Genomic DNA, 13,708 nt, shown 5'->3' on the forward strand with positions numbered 1-13,708 from the left:
CTAAGAGAGAAAATTTACAGGTGTTTACATAACACTCACTACTCACAAGAAACTCTCTAGTATTGGAAGAAAGAAATGATTTGGGATAATTTTGAAGTTAAATGAGCTAGGGTATTTATAGTTGAAGCTTAGAGACTAATATTTGAAAATACCCTAAAGTGCAATGACTAAAAAAAACTTTACCCATTATTTTAAACAGTCGGCTGCCACTTTATTAATTTAGCAGCCCATTTGTTTAAATTTTCAACATTATGTTATTGTTAGCGAAACTGTTTTTTTTTTCCCATCTGCACGAACTCTCCTGGGCTTATCTGAATCTCTATCAATGAAGATCAAACCCCCAATGTTGGTGCTAGATTCATGCCGTTTCACGTGTTGCGGAATAGCTTTCGCTTATCGACCGGCTCTTCTATGTCAGATCGGCGGCTAAATCTCCAATTTTGTTCTTGCCTCGCTACACCGTTAGCTTGTTCTCGACGAATCCACCGGAAGCTAGGTTAGTCATCGAGGCGTATTTTTGATCCGGCGGTGTTACACGCGGGGACATTTCCTTTAATGGTATATTTCTCTAAAATCTTCCGCTATATCTTTGTTTCTTTCGATTTGATTTTTCAAATCGGTGTTGGCGATGATTAAGTTTGTTTTATCCGCGCTTCAGAGAGCAATCCATGAAGCATATTGACGATAAAAATGGTTGAATTTCTTGGTATGAGCCTGCCAATCCAAAACAAATTTTCAATTATGCAAAACAGATTGTTTTAATATGTTTTGTGGCTATGAAGATTTACAACACAGCTTAATACGCCAGTTCTGCTGCAGAGAATTCTTGATTGAGACGTAGATTTCCGTACATAATCATCATTTTTATTCTTAACTAGGTTACGGTCGCACAATCGGTCGCAATCGTTAACTGTTAAGAATCCAACTGAACTTTCAAGTATCTATTAATTGAGTTGTTTTTTCTTTTCTTTTTTCCCCCCCAAATAATTGACTGAAATGAATGAAGTTGAATTAATTGGTCTGAATTAATTGAAATTTATAAATAATATGTTATATATTAAATATTTCATATTTTCGGTTAATTTAATCAAAATTAAAATTTAAACACCATAAAAAGTACGTAATATGAAATATTAATTTTTTTAATAATTTCGGTTAATTTAATTAATTTGGTTAATTGGCCGAATTGAATTAATTGATAATTAGAGTTCAAAAAAATTATTATTTTTTAATTGATCGAATTAAAAATTAATTAATCTATTATTCGAAAAATATTATAGTTTGATCGGTTAAATCGATTTTAAGCGAAGTTTGAACACCTCTAAATTGAGGTGCTCCATCTTTCATGAATCTTCTGATTTCCCATTTCAGACTATTGAAGATGTTAAGATTTGGACTCGACGTTGAGAGGATTTGAATCCTAGTTTACATGCCTTTTATTTTATTTTCGAACCGGGTAATGTAGGGGTGGCAATGCGCGGGGCGGGTACCCAATCCATCCTTAATATTTATAGGTACGATTTTGAGGAATCTCTATTATATGTTTCAGAATTTTTTGTTCTCATATTTATTTCTTACGGATCCATGCGAGTTTCAGTTAATCTTTATTCCAAAAATGTAACATCTAAAACTTGTAAGATATATTAGATTGTCTTAAATTGATTTTTATCTATAATATGAAAGTTTCAAACGTCAATATTCATATAACACCCAATATATATGTACAATCTTAATCATTTTCAATCTCAACAAATCAATATATATTAAATGAGAAAAGATCTAAACTTCAATTATATTTCTTTTGAGATGTAATAGTGACAATACGTAATCTCACAATCTTATCATATATATATATTTTTATTAAAATATATAATAAGGGTATATAGGTAAATAATCATAGATATATTTTTAAAATTTTGTAAAATATCAAGGATTCATACAGATATTTTTCGATAATCCCCACGGTTATTCACACGGGTACGATTCGATTATCCCCACGGTTCGGATATAACAATCCCCTTCCCCATCTCTGTTTGAGCTTCGGGGATAAAACTTCCCCCATCCTCGTGAATAAAGATTTCCGTTATTCCCCATTTTCCTCGATTCGAATCCCTACTGTTTTTTATTTTTCCTCACCCGATTTCCACCGATATGGTAACGTGACTGTTTTTGGGTTTTTTCCTTTTATATATTGGTGTATTTTGTCATTTTCACAAATTGTATACCCTAGAAGCTCACAACCATGATAACCTAGGGGTTCTTTTTTCTTTTCTTTCTAGAATTTCTCTTTGTCTGTCTTTTAGGTAAGATTAATAGTAGAAAATAGGATTTGTGATTTTTTTTACTTTCTTTAGATTTTCATTAATAAATTAACATTTAATAAAACATGATATCAGGATTTGGCCAATTGATTTTGTGGTCACAGCAATTGATGATCTAGCAACCAGAATTTAGCCAATTGATTATCTGGTCCTAGCAATTGATGCTCAAGCACTTTTTTTCATTCATATTTTACCAATCAAATTATGACAAGTGTTATAATTTAGTTGATTAATTAAATTTATTAAATTAAAATTAAGAGAAAATTTTTAATCATCAACTGATTAATGAATTAAATTTATTAAATTAGGATTAAAGTGATAAAATATACAGGTAGTGATTATTAAAAGTATAAATATATAAATTTCTTAATTTTTATATCAATTAACTATTGACTTAAGAATATTTTGATAATTTAATTAAAAAATGGATTGTAAAATAGAATCAATCCCTTAATAATATTTTATGATTTTTACATTGGATTTGGTAGGGACAACTGGTATAAATATCTTTATCTAGAATACTGAGTTTGTCAGTGGAGGAATTAGATTTCTCCACGACTTGGATTAGTCAAGATTCCAATAATACATTTCGGTGATTAGTCTCTCCAAAATCCTCGTTAAATAATTAAATGATAAGATACGAATGTAAATTTTAATAATTTGAGAAAGATAATAAGATAATATTTAAATTTTCTGACTTATTTACAACATATAAGTTTGTAACGTCATTGTTCGAGATCAACATTTCCTTTTATCACGGTGGTGTGTTTAAAAGTATTATTAATTCAAATAAATTAATTTAGATAAACAATGCTTGTTAAAGAATTAAACGGTAGGATAGAAAAATCAACGTAATGATGTTGAAAATGTTTAGTTTAATTAAATATTAATTCTTTACCCCATGCCTCAAGCAAATTCGTGGTTCAGAAATGAAGTTCTCGATGAGATGGGATCTTAATTTACCCCTTAATAATTAGACAATTGTGCTTTTTATCAAAAACTTTTTGACTTTGTGTGCACGATAGAGGAAGGCCTTAGGCTACAGATTAGATAAGCCGTCATCTTTCTAGAAGATCTTATCATGATTTCCATTAGACAGAGTAAGATATAAGCATAGAAGTAGTACTATGTATATAAGTCCGTGAATTGTGAGCTTTGAAAGTGTGCAAGACTTCTGTATTTCATCGTATAGATGGTTGAGTGCAGCAGTATGGTTAAGATCGTCGACAGCGCTCGTGTTTCGCTACCTCCGGGCTCGGTTCCGACGATCTCTTTGCCTCTAACTTATCTCGATTTGCCGTGGTTAGGTCGGGGTCCGGTCCAACGCCTTTTCTTCTATGAATTCCCTCACCCTACTTCATATTTCATGGAAAACACTCTTCCTATGCTCAAACGCTCTCTCTCCTTGACTCTCAAGAATTTTTTCCCGTACGCGGCCAACATCACGTGCCCTCCATCACCCGGAAAGCCCTATATCCATTACACGGGGGCGACTCCGTAACCTTCACGGTTGTCGAGTCCACCGCGGATTTCGAACATGTCATAGCTGATTATCCACGGGATGTTAAATTGTTACACCCCTTCGTCCCTCGATTACCGTCGGCTCATGTAACAGAGGACGGAATTTATGTTCTCCCCGTCCTAGCAATTCAAGTCACCGTGTTTCCGAACTCCGGGATTTGCCTAGGATCATCCTATTGTCACGCGGTTGGTGATGGCAAGTCGTTCATGCATTTCGTGAGGTCTTGGACGTCTGTTTATCGGTCCGGTGGTGACTTAACCGATCTCGAGAATTCACGTCCTTTTATTAACAAGGACGTTATCAAGGATCCCGACGGCTTAGAGTCGGTTCGCCTGAAGGATTATTGGCGTTGGGTGTCATCCTGTGGCGAGAATTCAGCACCGTCACAAGATATAACAGCAGGCAAGGTTCGAGCCACATTTGTATTGAGCCGAGCCCATGCCCAGAGACTAAAGCATTTGGTCACGGCAGTTGATACAGAGCAACATCACATATCAACGTTCGTGGTCACATGTGCCATCATATGGGTTTGTTTGGTTAAATCAAAAGAGTGTGTCGCTAATAATTCATCACTCGACGATGACGACGATAAGTTTTATTGCTTTCTTTTTCCATATGATTGTCGGAACCGCCTCGAATTCCCAGTACCAACGGCGTACTTCGGAAATTGTTTACAACCATGCATCGTGGATGTAAAGAAAAGCGAGCTACTCGGAGAAGATGGGATCATTTTAGCTGCAAAGGCCATTGGTAAAACAATTAAAGAAACAGAGAAACGTGATTTAAGAGGGGCAGAGGATAGGATATCAACTGTCATAGAACGATTCATAACAGGGCGTCTTACACCGGTTGCCGGGTCACCGAAACTACAAGTTTACGACACCGACTTCGGGTGGGGAAGGCCTCGCAAGGTCGAGCTGACACACATCGATTACGACGGTGCAATATCGATGACCGAGTGCAGGGACGGGCAAGGCGGAATAGAGGTGGGCGTTGCTTTAAACAAGAATCAAATGGATGAATTCGTTACTGTTTTTGAACAAAATTTGAAGCAACTTGGAGTTTAGTATTTGTACTACTGGGAAATATGTATGCCCCTGGCACAGATTATATTCTGTTTGGTTTCTGCTATTTTAATGGTGACGTGTAGCTTTGGTATTGGCCAGGATGCCAGGAAATTCGTCTTCCTTACCCTCCCAGTATTGTTAGGATCTGTTTTGCTAATAATAAACCTGCTTTTTTGACTGAGTTTAGTATTTAAATAGAATTCTGCATTTGCTGGACATAATAGTCTGAACTGTGAATTAAGCAACAAAGTTTCAGGATTCTTATCATACATGGCTCAAATAGGCACGATTAAGGTTCTCGACCGCCTTCAAGTTTCGCCGCCTCGGGGCTCGGTTTCGACAATCTCGGTGCCCTTGTAGAAAAAAATAAAGAAGAAACAATGGACTTTTAGATGACAGAACTTTCTGCTTTTATTCCATGTTTAGAGTGGAACAAACATAGGCCTTATATAAGCTTGACAACACAACAAACTGACAGAAAAAAGGAATCGCTACTGCACGTAAATAACAATAAAATCAGAAAAATAAGGAACCACAACAGTCAATACAAAAAATAGGATGACTTTGAATCATTCTCCAACACTCCCCCTTGATTCAAAGTTGCAAACGCCAAGTTGTTGTCTGAAGTAAGCATGTTTGTCTTTAGGGAGAGACTTCGTTAGTATATCTGTCATTTGCTCATTTGTATTGCAATATTTCAGAATAATTGATCCATCAGACACAAGATTACGAATGAAGTGTACCCGAATATCTATATGCTTTGTTCTTCCATGAAAGGATGGATTTTTGGACATGGAAATCGCTGCTTGATTGTCACAGTTACTTCCTTCTGCTTTAAACTGATATCAGCTAGGATCCTTCTTAACCATAGAGCTTGACAAGCTGATGAAGTTACAGCTGTATATTCAGCTTCCGATGAAGACAGAGTTGTTGTAGCTTGTTTTTTAGAACTCCAACAAACAACACCTGATCCAAAGCCGAAGACATAACCTGACGTGCTTCTTCTATCCTTCAAACATCCAGCCCAATCACTATTGTATAACCACTCAAATTGAACTTTGAAATATTATCATACCATAGCACAAAATCAAGAGTTCCGGCAATATACCGTAAGACTCTTTTTGCAGCGCCAAAATGATGCCTTGATTGACAGTGCATGAATCTTGAAATAACTCCAATAGCAAAAGAAATGTTCGGCCGCGTATTAGTCAAGTAAATCAAGCCCCCAACTAGACTTCTAAAGCTCCTTGCATCTGTTGCTTCAGTACCATCATCATTCTTCAACGTTTCATTCAAATTCATAGGTGTTGCTGCAATTTTGCACCCCGTCCTATTTAATTTTTTAAGTAAATTAGCAGCATATTTATTTTGCGACACAAATATTCCATCTTCAACCTGCTTCACCTCAAGTCCAAGAAAAATTACAATGCTCCAAGATCCGTCATTTCAAATTTCTTTTTCATACAAGCTTTGAATTCATTTATTAGGCTTGAGGAACCCATGTAAATCATGTCATCAACATAAAGGCAAATAATGAGAAAATCATGGGTACCTTGCTATTTGAAATAAAGATTGGGCTCATACTTGCTTCTTTCAAAACCATTTTTGAGAAAGTATGCATCGATTTTACTGTACCATGTGCGCGGAGCTTGCTTCAGCCCATAGAGAGCTTTTCGTAGCTTGTACACTTTTTCTTCTTTGCCTTCGATCGTGAATCCGTCAGGTTGAGCAACATAGACCTCCTCTTGTAAATCTCCATTTAGAAAAGCCAACTTAACATCGAATTGATACACTGTCTTTTTTAAATGTGCAGCCAACGCCAAAACAATCCTAATGGTTTCAAACCGTGCAACCAGAGAGAAAGTATCATCAAAATCTACACCTGGTTGTTGTGAATATCCTTTCGCCACTAGACGTGCTTTGTGCTTTTGAATGTTTCCATCTGCGTCGAACTTGGTTCTAAAGACCCATTTAACACCAACAACTCTTCTGTCTTTAGGAAGATCTACAAGCTCCCATGTCTTATTACGTTGTATTGCTGTAATTTCTTCTTTCATTGCAATTCGCCATTCTCTTTGTCTGCTGCTTCTTCGAAATTTGTAGGATCAACAACAAACAAGGCATGCGTAGACGTATAAATCTCCACCAAAGTTTTGAATTTCTTTGGAGGAGTCTTATCATCGGAGGAAATGCTACCATTCGAAGATGCACTTGACGAACTTGGAGGTGATGACAGATTTGGAGAAGGGGTTGTAACAATTCGATATGTGGAGCTGTTTCTTTACTTGCAATTTCAAACTTGACATCACCTGCATTTTCTTCTTAAGACCAGCTTGCATCCTCATTGAAAATCACATTTCTACTGATTATTATTTTGCCATCAATAGGACTATACAACCTGTAAGCTTTGGACTCAGAACAATAACCAACAAAAATGCATTTTGTTGATTTTTCATCAAGTTTGCTGCGTTTATGTGAGTCAATTAAAGTATAAGCAACACAACCAAAAACCTTTAAGTGGCTTACCCAAGGTCTTTTTCCGTACCAAGCCTTATATGGAGTTTGATTGAGAACAACCCTTGTTGGTGACAAATTCAACAAGTAGACTGCAGTTGCAACAACTTCTGCCCATAATTGATTCAGAAGTCCTTTAGCTTTCAACATGCTTCTTGTCATTTCCACAACCGTCTGATTCTTTCGTTCAGCAACACCGTTCTGCTCTGGAGTGTATGGAGCAGTTAGCTCTCTTCTCATACCATGTTCTTCACAGAAACTATTAAACTCATGTGATACAAATTCACCGCCTCTATCTGTACGCAGAGCCTTGATGCATCTTCCAGTTTGCTTCTCCACAAGTGCCTTGAATCTTTTAAAATTTTCAAATATTTCTGACTTGAACTGTAAGAAGTAAACCCAACTCACCCGGTTACAATCATCTATAAATAATAAAAAATATCTACTCCCACCAAATGATTGAGTTTTCATGGGACCAACCACATCAGTATGTACAAGTTCAAGGCACCTCAATGCCCTTCTAGACTTCCCACAGGAAATGGTTTTTTACATTGTTTTCCATATATGCACCCTTCACACGTATCTAAAGTCTCAATTTTAGGCAATCCATCAACCATTTTCTTTTGACACAATAATTTCAAACCTTTGATTAAATGCCCATACCTCAAATGCCATAATCTCGACTCACTGGTTTCTTTGACAGCAAGTGCATGGTTTTGAACATCAGAAATAACAAGTGGGAATAACTTGTTTGGTGTCATGTGAACGTAAACTATAGTTTGATCTGATTTTTTATCTTTGATCACACATGAGGCATCATCGAACATGATAGAGTATCCAGTAGCCACGAGTTGCCCTACACTCAACAGATTTTGTGACAGACTTGGAATGTAATAAACATCATAGAGAAGTTTCACATTACCAAAACTGCTTTTGACTGCCACATTGCCCTTTCTTTCCTCTTGAATTTGCTTGTTGTCTCCAAGTGTTACTTTTTGTTTAAAGGTTTCATCAATCTCGTTGAACAATGACTTCACACCAGTCATATGATTCGAGCACCCATTGTCTAGAAACCAAATGTTGCTATGGCTTGCTGTATTTTCTTGATACGCCATGAACAATTTGATCTCATCATCTTCTTGCTCTGCATAACTTGCTTGTTCTTGCTTTGATCTTCGCCAGCAATCTGCCTTCACATGCCCAAATTTTTTACAGTAAAATCATTAGATAAACCTTTTGTTATCTTGTTATTGTGTTTGATTTTGGTATCCATCGCTTCAGCCTTGTCCTCTGCCACGACCTCCTCGTCCACGAGATCCAACCCGACCTCGCCATTTTTGTTAATTTTTTTGGGGAAATGCCTCCCCTTTCACATGAAAAGCCTTGTCCTCGGTCTTCTCTTCCGTTCTGTTCAACCTCGCCTCATGGGACTGCAATGATCCCATCAATTCATCAAATGTGAATGTTTCCAGGTCTTTGGATTCTTCTATGGCAGCCACTACATGATCAAACTTAGGAGTGAGACTCCTTAAAATTTTTGCAACAATTATTTGATCATTAATATTCTCCCTATAAGACCGCATTTTATTGACAATTTCAGCAACTCTGGATAAAAAATCCTACACCGGCTCTCCACCTTTCATCTGCAAGGTTTCAAAATCCCGACGAAGTGATTGAAGTTTTATCTTCATTACCTTAGAGGAGCCTTTAAATGTTGTTTGCAAGATTCCCCAAGTTTCTTTCGCTGTATTTGATGCAGTAATTTAAAAAAAACAGTCTCATGAACGACTTGCTGGATAAAAAATAATTCCTTTGAGTCCTTCTTCTTATTGTCTCTCAATCTCGCCTCTTCATCTGGTTCGATATAGCCATTCTCAACTAAGTCCTAAAGATCTTGAGACTTGAACAAGGTCTTCATCTTGATGCTAAAAAACTTATAGCTTTCTCCATTGAGACTGGAATCGATAGTTGAGATACATTCACGACATTGCCGTTAGTCACCATTTGTTACAAATCCCAATTACAAACGAACATGGCTCTGATACAACACAACACCAGCCAATGATATCGAAAAGTTTCGAGGCACGTTCGTCTTAGGTCGAGCTCATGCATAAACTAAAGCATTTGGTCACAGCACATTGCAAGAGCAACATCAATTCGGAGACATGTCACGTCTCGACGTTTGTGGTCTCATGTGCCTTCATATGGGTTTGTTTGATTAAATCAAAAGAGAGAGTCTCACATGTTATGGACAACGATGACGATAAGTTCCATCACTTCTTTTTCCTGTTTGTTTGCCAAAACCGTTTAGAATTTCCAGTACCTACAAGATACTTCGGGAATTGCTTAAAACCGGGAGTTGTCGACATAAAGAAAAGCGAGCTAATAGGAGAAAACGGTGTCGTTTTGGCCGCAAAAGCAATCGGAAAAAGGATAAAAGAAATGGAGAGAAGTGGTTTGAGAGGGCAACAACATTGGCAACAGGCTATCATGGAACGGATTAAAACAGGGCGTCTTACTACGGCTGCAGGGTCGCCGAAACTACAAGTTTACGATACCGATTTCGGGTGGGGAAGATCGTGCAAGGTGGAACTGACGCATATCGAGAATGACGGAGCGATAGCGTTGGCTGAGTACATCAATGAGCAAGGCGAAATCGAGGTGGGGATTGCTTTGGATTATGAACACATGGATGAATTCGTTTCTATTTTTGAACAAAGCTTGAAGCTCCTTAATGTTTAGTGTTTGCATTTAGTAGTTGGAAATTTTGTTCATTGATCATCTCAATAGCTATTTGAACTACTGAGTGATGCCTTAATAAAAAAAATTGTAATTTTGACAATGTTTAAATTGGAATTTATATTTACTCTAGAATTTGTTTTTTAGTTATTGGCTACATTTGAGTATATATATTTAATTTAAAATTTAAAATTACTAATTTTAATAATGTTTAAGTTTATATTCCCACGTGTAAAAGTAATCAACTAAGATTTGGATATAGATTTCACATTTGAATTATTCAAATTCAGCTGAAATAATTATTAAAAAAAATTTGGTTATCCTCCATGTTCTAAGGCTCTGTCTTGATTAATTCGGCTCGACCCGCATCACACACCTTATTTTAGTATGTGAGTATCCCAACAGAGATTTTATGTATATACAAAAACTAAAACTTAGATTTTGCTTAAGTGATACATATACTAACCCATAAATAGTTATTAAATTTTAAAAGCAAGTCAACTTCAATAGTAGTAATTAAATTAAGAGATAAATCTTTAATAATATATAATGATATTATAAAATATGTTATTATTATTTTTAAATAATCTAGATAATGATAATAAAGTAGTATTTATATTTAGATTTTAAAGTAGTTTCATTCCAAAAAAGATTCTCTAGACGGAGAGGGTTACAAAGTTAGGTAAAAATGTTTTTAAAAGTAAATGTATATATCCGAAATATTCTTAACTATTTAATGATGAACGTTCAAATGTTCTTATAGATGATGTGATCGAACCATAAACCTTTAAGAATGACAATCATCTCCTGACTGAAATTGTTTAATTTGTGCTACATAAAAATGATTTAAATACTTAATTAAATTGGAGTAGTATTCTGTTTAGAGTACTTGAATTCGAACAATTACATCTGTAAGAGATATATATATATATATATGATTATCAATAATTTAGAAAAATAATCAACATATATTCACTATTAATAAATCATTATCGTCCATTAACGTTTTAAATTCATAATAAGTATACAAATGGTCCTCCGACTATAGAATAATGATTTCTCGAGTCTTCTGATTATTAAAAGTTACATAATGGTCCTCCGACTATATGATGTTGCTTTGTCAAGTCCCTTGACTATTAAAAGTTACAAAATAATCATCCGACAATTCATATGTTTCATACTCATCATTTTTTGTTAAAAAATTGACGGTCGTCTGAATTTGACGCTAACATACTGACTCTGATATGATGGTTGTTTGAGATTCTAGAATTAGATTTTAGTACATATCATTCAATAAGTTAACGTCCAACTTAGACAATTGTCAATTTTTTTGATGAAAAATTGTGAATTTAGGACATATAAATAGTTAGGTGACCATTTAGTAGCTTTTAATAGTTAGAAAGCTCAATAAGGTGATGTTCATTCAAGTCATATATTAGTATATTAGTATGTATGTATGTATGTATGTATATATATAGATATAGATATATAGAGAGAAATAGAGATAGAGAGAGAGAGAGAGGGAGAGAGGGAGAGAGGGAGAGGAGAGAGGAGGGGGAGGGCGGGGAGAGAGAGAGAGTCACGTTAACCGGCCGAGTCAACTCTGTCCTTTTTCATCTCCTCTTTGAACGTTTCAATTGACATGCAACTTCCAGATGCTAAATTAACGAACTGGAAACTCGGTTTCATTAGTCACCTCAAAGTATCCACAGAGAGAAAAAAAAACTCTATTAAATCTGCCAGGTATCTCATAAATAGCTCTTGTAAAATTTAAATGTGAAATTCAGCTTCGAATCACATTGAATCAACTGCCATTTCCTTATTTCTTTCTTTCAACTGATATAGCAAGCAAAGGAAGCTATCATTGTTACCCTTTAGTTGTCATCACTCATTCTCCAGAGGCGGGAAAAAAGTTTATCTCAACAGTTGCCAATTCCGGTTGAGTTCATTTTGCTTTCCTTTTTACCTTGTCATTTTGCAATGGATGAATTACACTTTCCATGTTTGTTAAACTCCTGAACTGAAATATCATATGATTTTCTTTTGTTGATTTCACATATGATTACGACTCTTGACAGTATGAATTACGAGTGTTTTCAGGTGTAATCGATGTCAAAGTCCATCACGATGGGATGGGATTCATTTAAACGCAGGGTATAGTTTTAATTAGTTTAATCATTTTTTCTTTGTGCTGATTCATGTTAGAAAAATTCAATTTCTTCTATGTCATTTACCATAACCTTTTTTTTCTATTCCTGGTAATTTTCCTTGGTAGTTTGACTTGAAAAATTGTTCGTCATTTGATAATGCAGTTGGATCCATTAATGGCGGGATCTAAATACGACTCTGATTTCTTGAAGGATTTCTACATTCCTACCTATATACTTAATGACGAAACAAAGAGCTCCGATGACCCTGATCCACCTAAATTTCCGGTGCTGGTTTTTATCAACTCCAAAAGTGGCGGCCAGTTGGGCGGGGATCTTCTTCAAACGTACAAAACTGTGCTCAATGAATATCAGGTAGCTTTAGGGCTTGTTTAGCATTGATTTAGATGCCCAAATTCCAAAAGGTAAATTTGGAAGCCAAAGCACTGCTTAACACATTGCTTTGAGGGTGATATCTGTGTGACTGATTTCAGGTTTTCGATGTGGGGAAAGAGTCCCCTGATAAGACGCTTCGTAGGGTTTACATCAGACTGGAAAAGCTTAAAAAAGAAAATGATAAATTTGCTGCAAATATCAACGAGCGATTAAGAATAATTGTAAGTCAAGTCCCTCAGTTAAGTCTCATAGGTCTTTCTTTCTTGCACAAAGTTATAAATAACAAGGACCACCAGTGGCTCAGTGCATTGTAATTACTCCTTACATCTAGATTGATCCTTAGGTTGCTGGTGGCGATGGAACAGCTGGCTGGCTTCTGGGGGTTGTTTGTGATCTTAAATTGCCGCATCCACCCCCGATAGCTACAGTTCCTTTGGGAACTGGAAACAATCTGCCCTTTTCTTTTGGCTGGGTAAGAATTTCTTGCTTTTATTAGCTCTAATCAAGAATAATGAACAAGCGATCATGTCCTCTTGTTTTGGGCAAATCCTGCTTTTAATTAGCTTGGTAGCATTCAAGTTTTTCATAGTGCGGTTTCGTTTATTTGTAATGTCTGCTGAAAGTTCTTCCAATTCTTGATTGGCACTGCAATTGGCAATAGGAATCTGTAGGAAGTCTCTACATCATGATCGATCTCCCATAGTTTATGAGATATTGAGTGCTCGTCTAACTTGCAGTTTTTTTAATAACAGGGAAAGAAGAATCCTGGGACTGATCGTAATTCTGTGTTGTCATTCCTGGAACAAGTAAAGGGCGCAAAGGAAATGGAAATAGACAAGTAATGCAGTTGTCATGACTCTTCTTTCCCTTTGGAAAATATTCTTTTTCCACCATATATTTTATTTTATTATTAAATTGTAGGGTTGAGTCTAACATATGCATTTTTGTTGTTCAGTTGGCATCTTCTTATGAGGATGAGAGTTCCAAAGGAAGGTTCGTGTG

At 35.9% G+C, this 13,708-nt stretch overlaps 2 protein-coding genes, 3 non-coding genes and 1 pseudogene across 5 annotated transcripts; all 6 read left to right on the forward strand.

The window, feature by feature from the left end:
* The first annotated feature begins 287 nt into the window (after window positions 1-287).
* LOC120199795 lies at window positions 288-434 on the forward strand. The gene has a single exon (XR_005523481.1). It is a non-coding gene; the product is annotated as a small nucleolar RNA snoR134 (small nucleolar RNA).
* Window positions 435-623: 189 nt separating this feature from the next.
* LOC120199794 lies at window positions 624-716 on the forward strand. The gene has a single exon (XR_005523480.1). It is a non-coding gene; the product is annotated as a small nucleolar RNA U36a (small nucleolar RNA).
* A 49-nt stretch (window positions 717-765) lies between these two features.
* On the forward strand, window positions 766-856 carry LOC120199793. The gene has a single exon (XR_005523479.1). It is a non-coding gene; the product is annotated as a small nucleolar RNA Z223 (small nucleolar RNA).
* Window positions 857-3,449: 2,593 nt separating this feature from the next.
* LOC120199791 lies at window positions 3,450-5,087 on the forward strand (annotated as a pseudogene).
* Window positions 5,088-9,671: 4,584 nt separating this feature from the next.
* LOC120199687 (coumaroyl-CoA:anthocyanidin 3-O-glucoside-6''-O-coumaroyltransferase 1-like) lies at window positions 9,672-10,166 on the forward strand. Its single transcript, XM_039200705.1, has one exon. The coding sequence runs from the start codon at window positions 9,672-9,674 to the stop codon at window positions 10,164-10,166; it is 495 nt and encodes a 164-aa protein (XP_039056636.1).
* Window positions 10,167-12,230: 2,064 nt separating this feature from the next.
* On the forward strand, window positions 12,231-13,704 carry LOC120199688 (diacylglycerol kinase 5-like; the record flags this gene model as incomplete). The annotated part of the gene is made up of 6 exons (XM_039200706.1): window positions 12,231-12,317; window positions 12,476-12,685; window positions 12,805-12,927; window positions 13,050-13,178; window positions 13,459-13,544; window positions 13,662-13,704. Coding segments are annotated over exons 1-6 (636 nt in total), but the record flags the coding sequence as incomplete, so codon positions are not given.
* Window positions 13,705-13,708: the final 4 nt, after the last annotated feature.

Source organism: Hibiscus syriacus, unplaced genomic scaffold, assembly GCF_006381635.1.
Source record: "Hibiscus syriacus cultivar Baekdansim isolate YM2019G1 unplaced genomic scaffold, ASM638163v2 tig00005465_pilon, whole genome shotgun sequence".
Classification (NCBI taxonomy): domain Eukaryota; kingdom Viridiplantae; phylum Streptophyta; class Magnoliopsida; order Malvales; family Malvaceae; genus Hibiscus; species Hibiscus syriacus.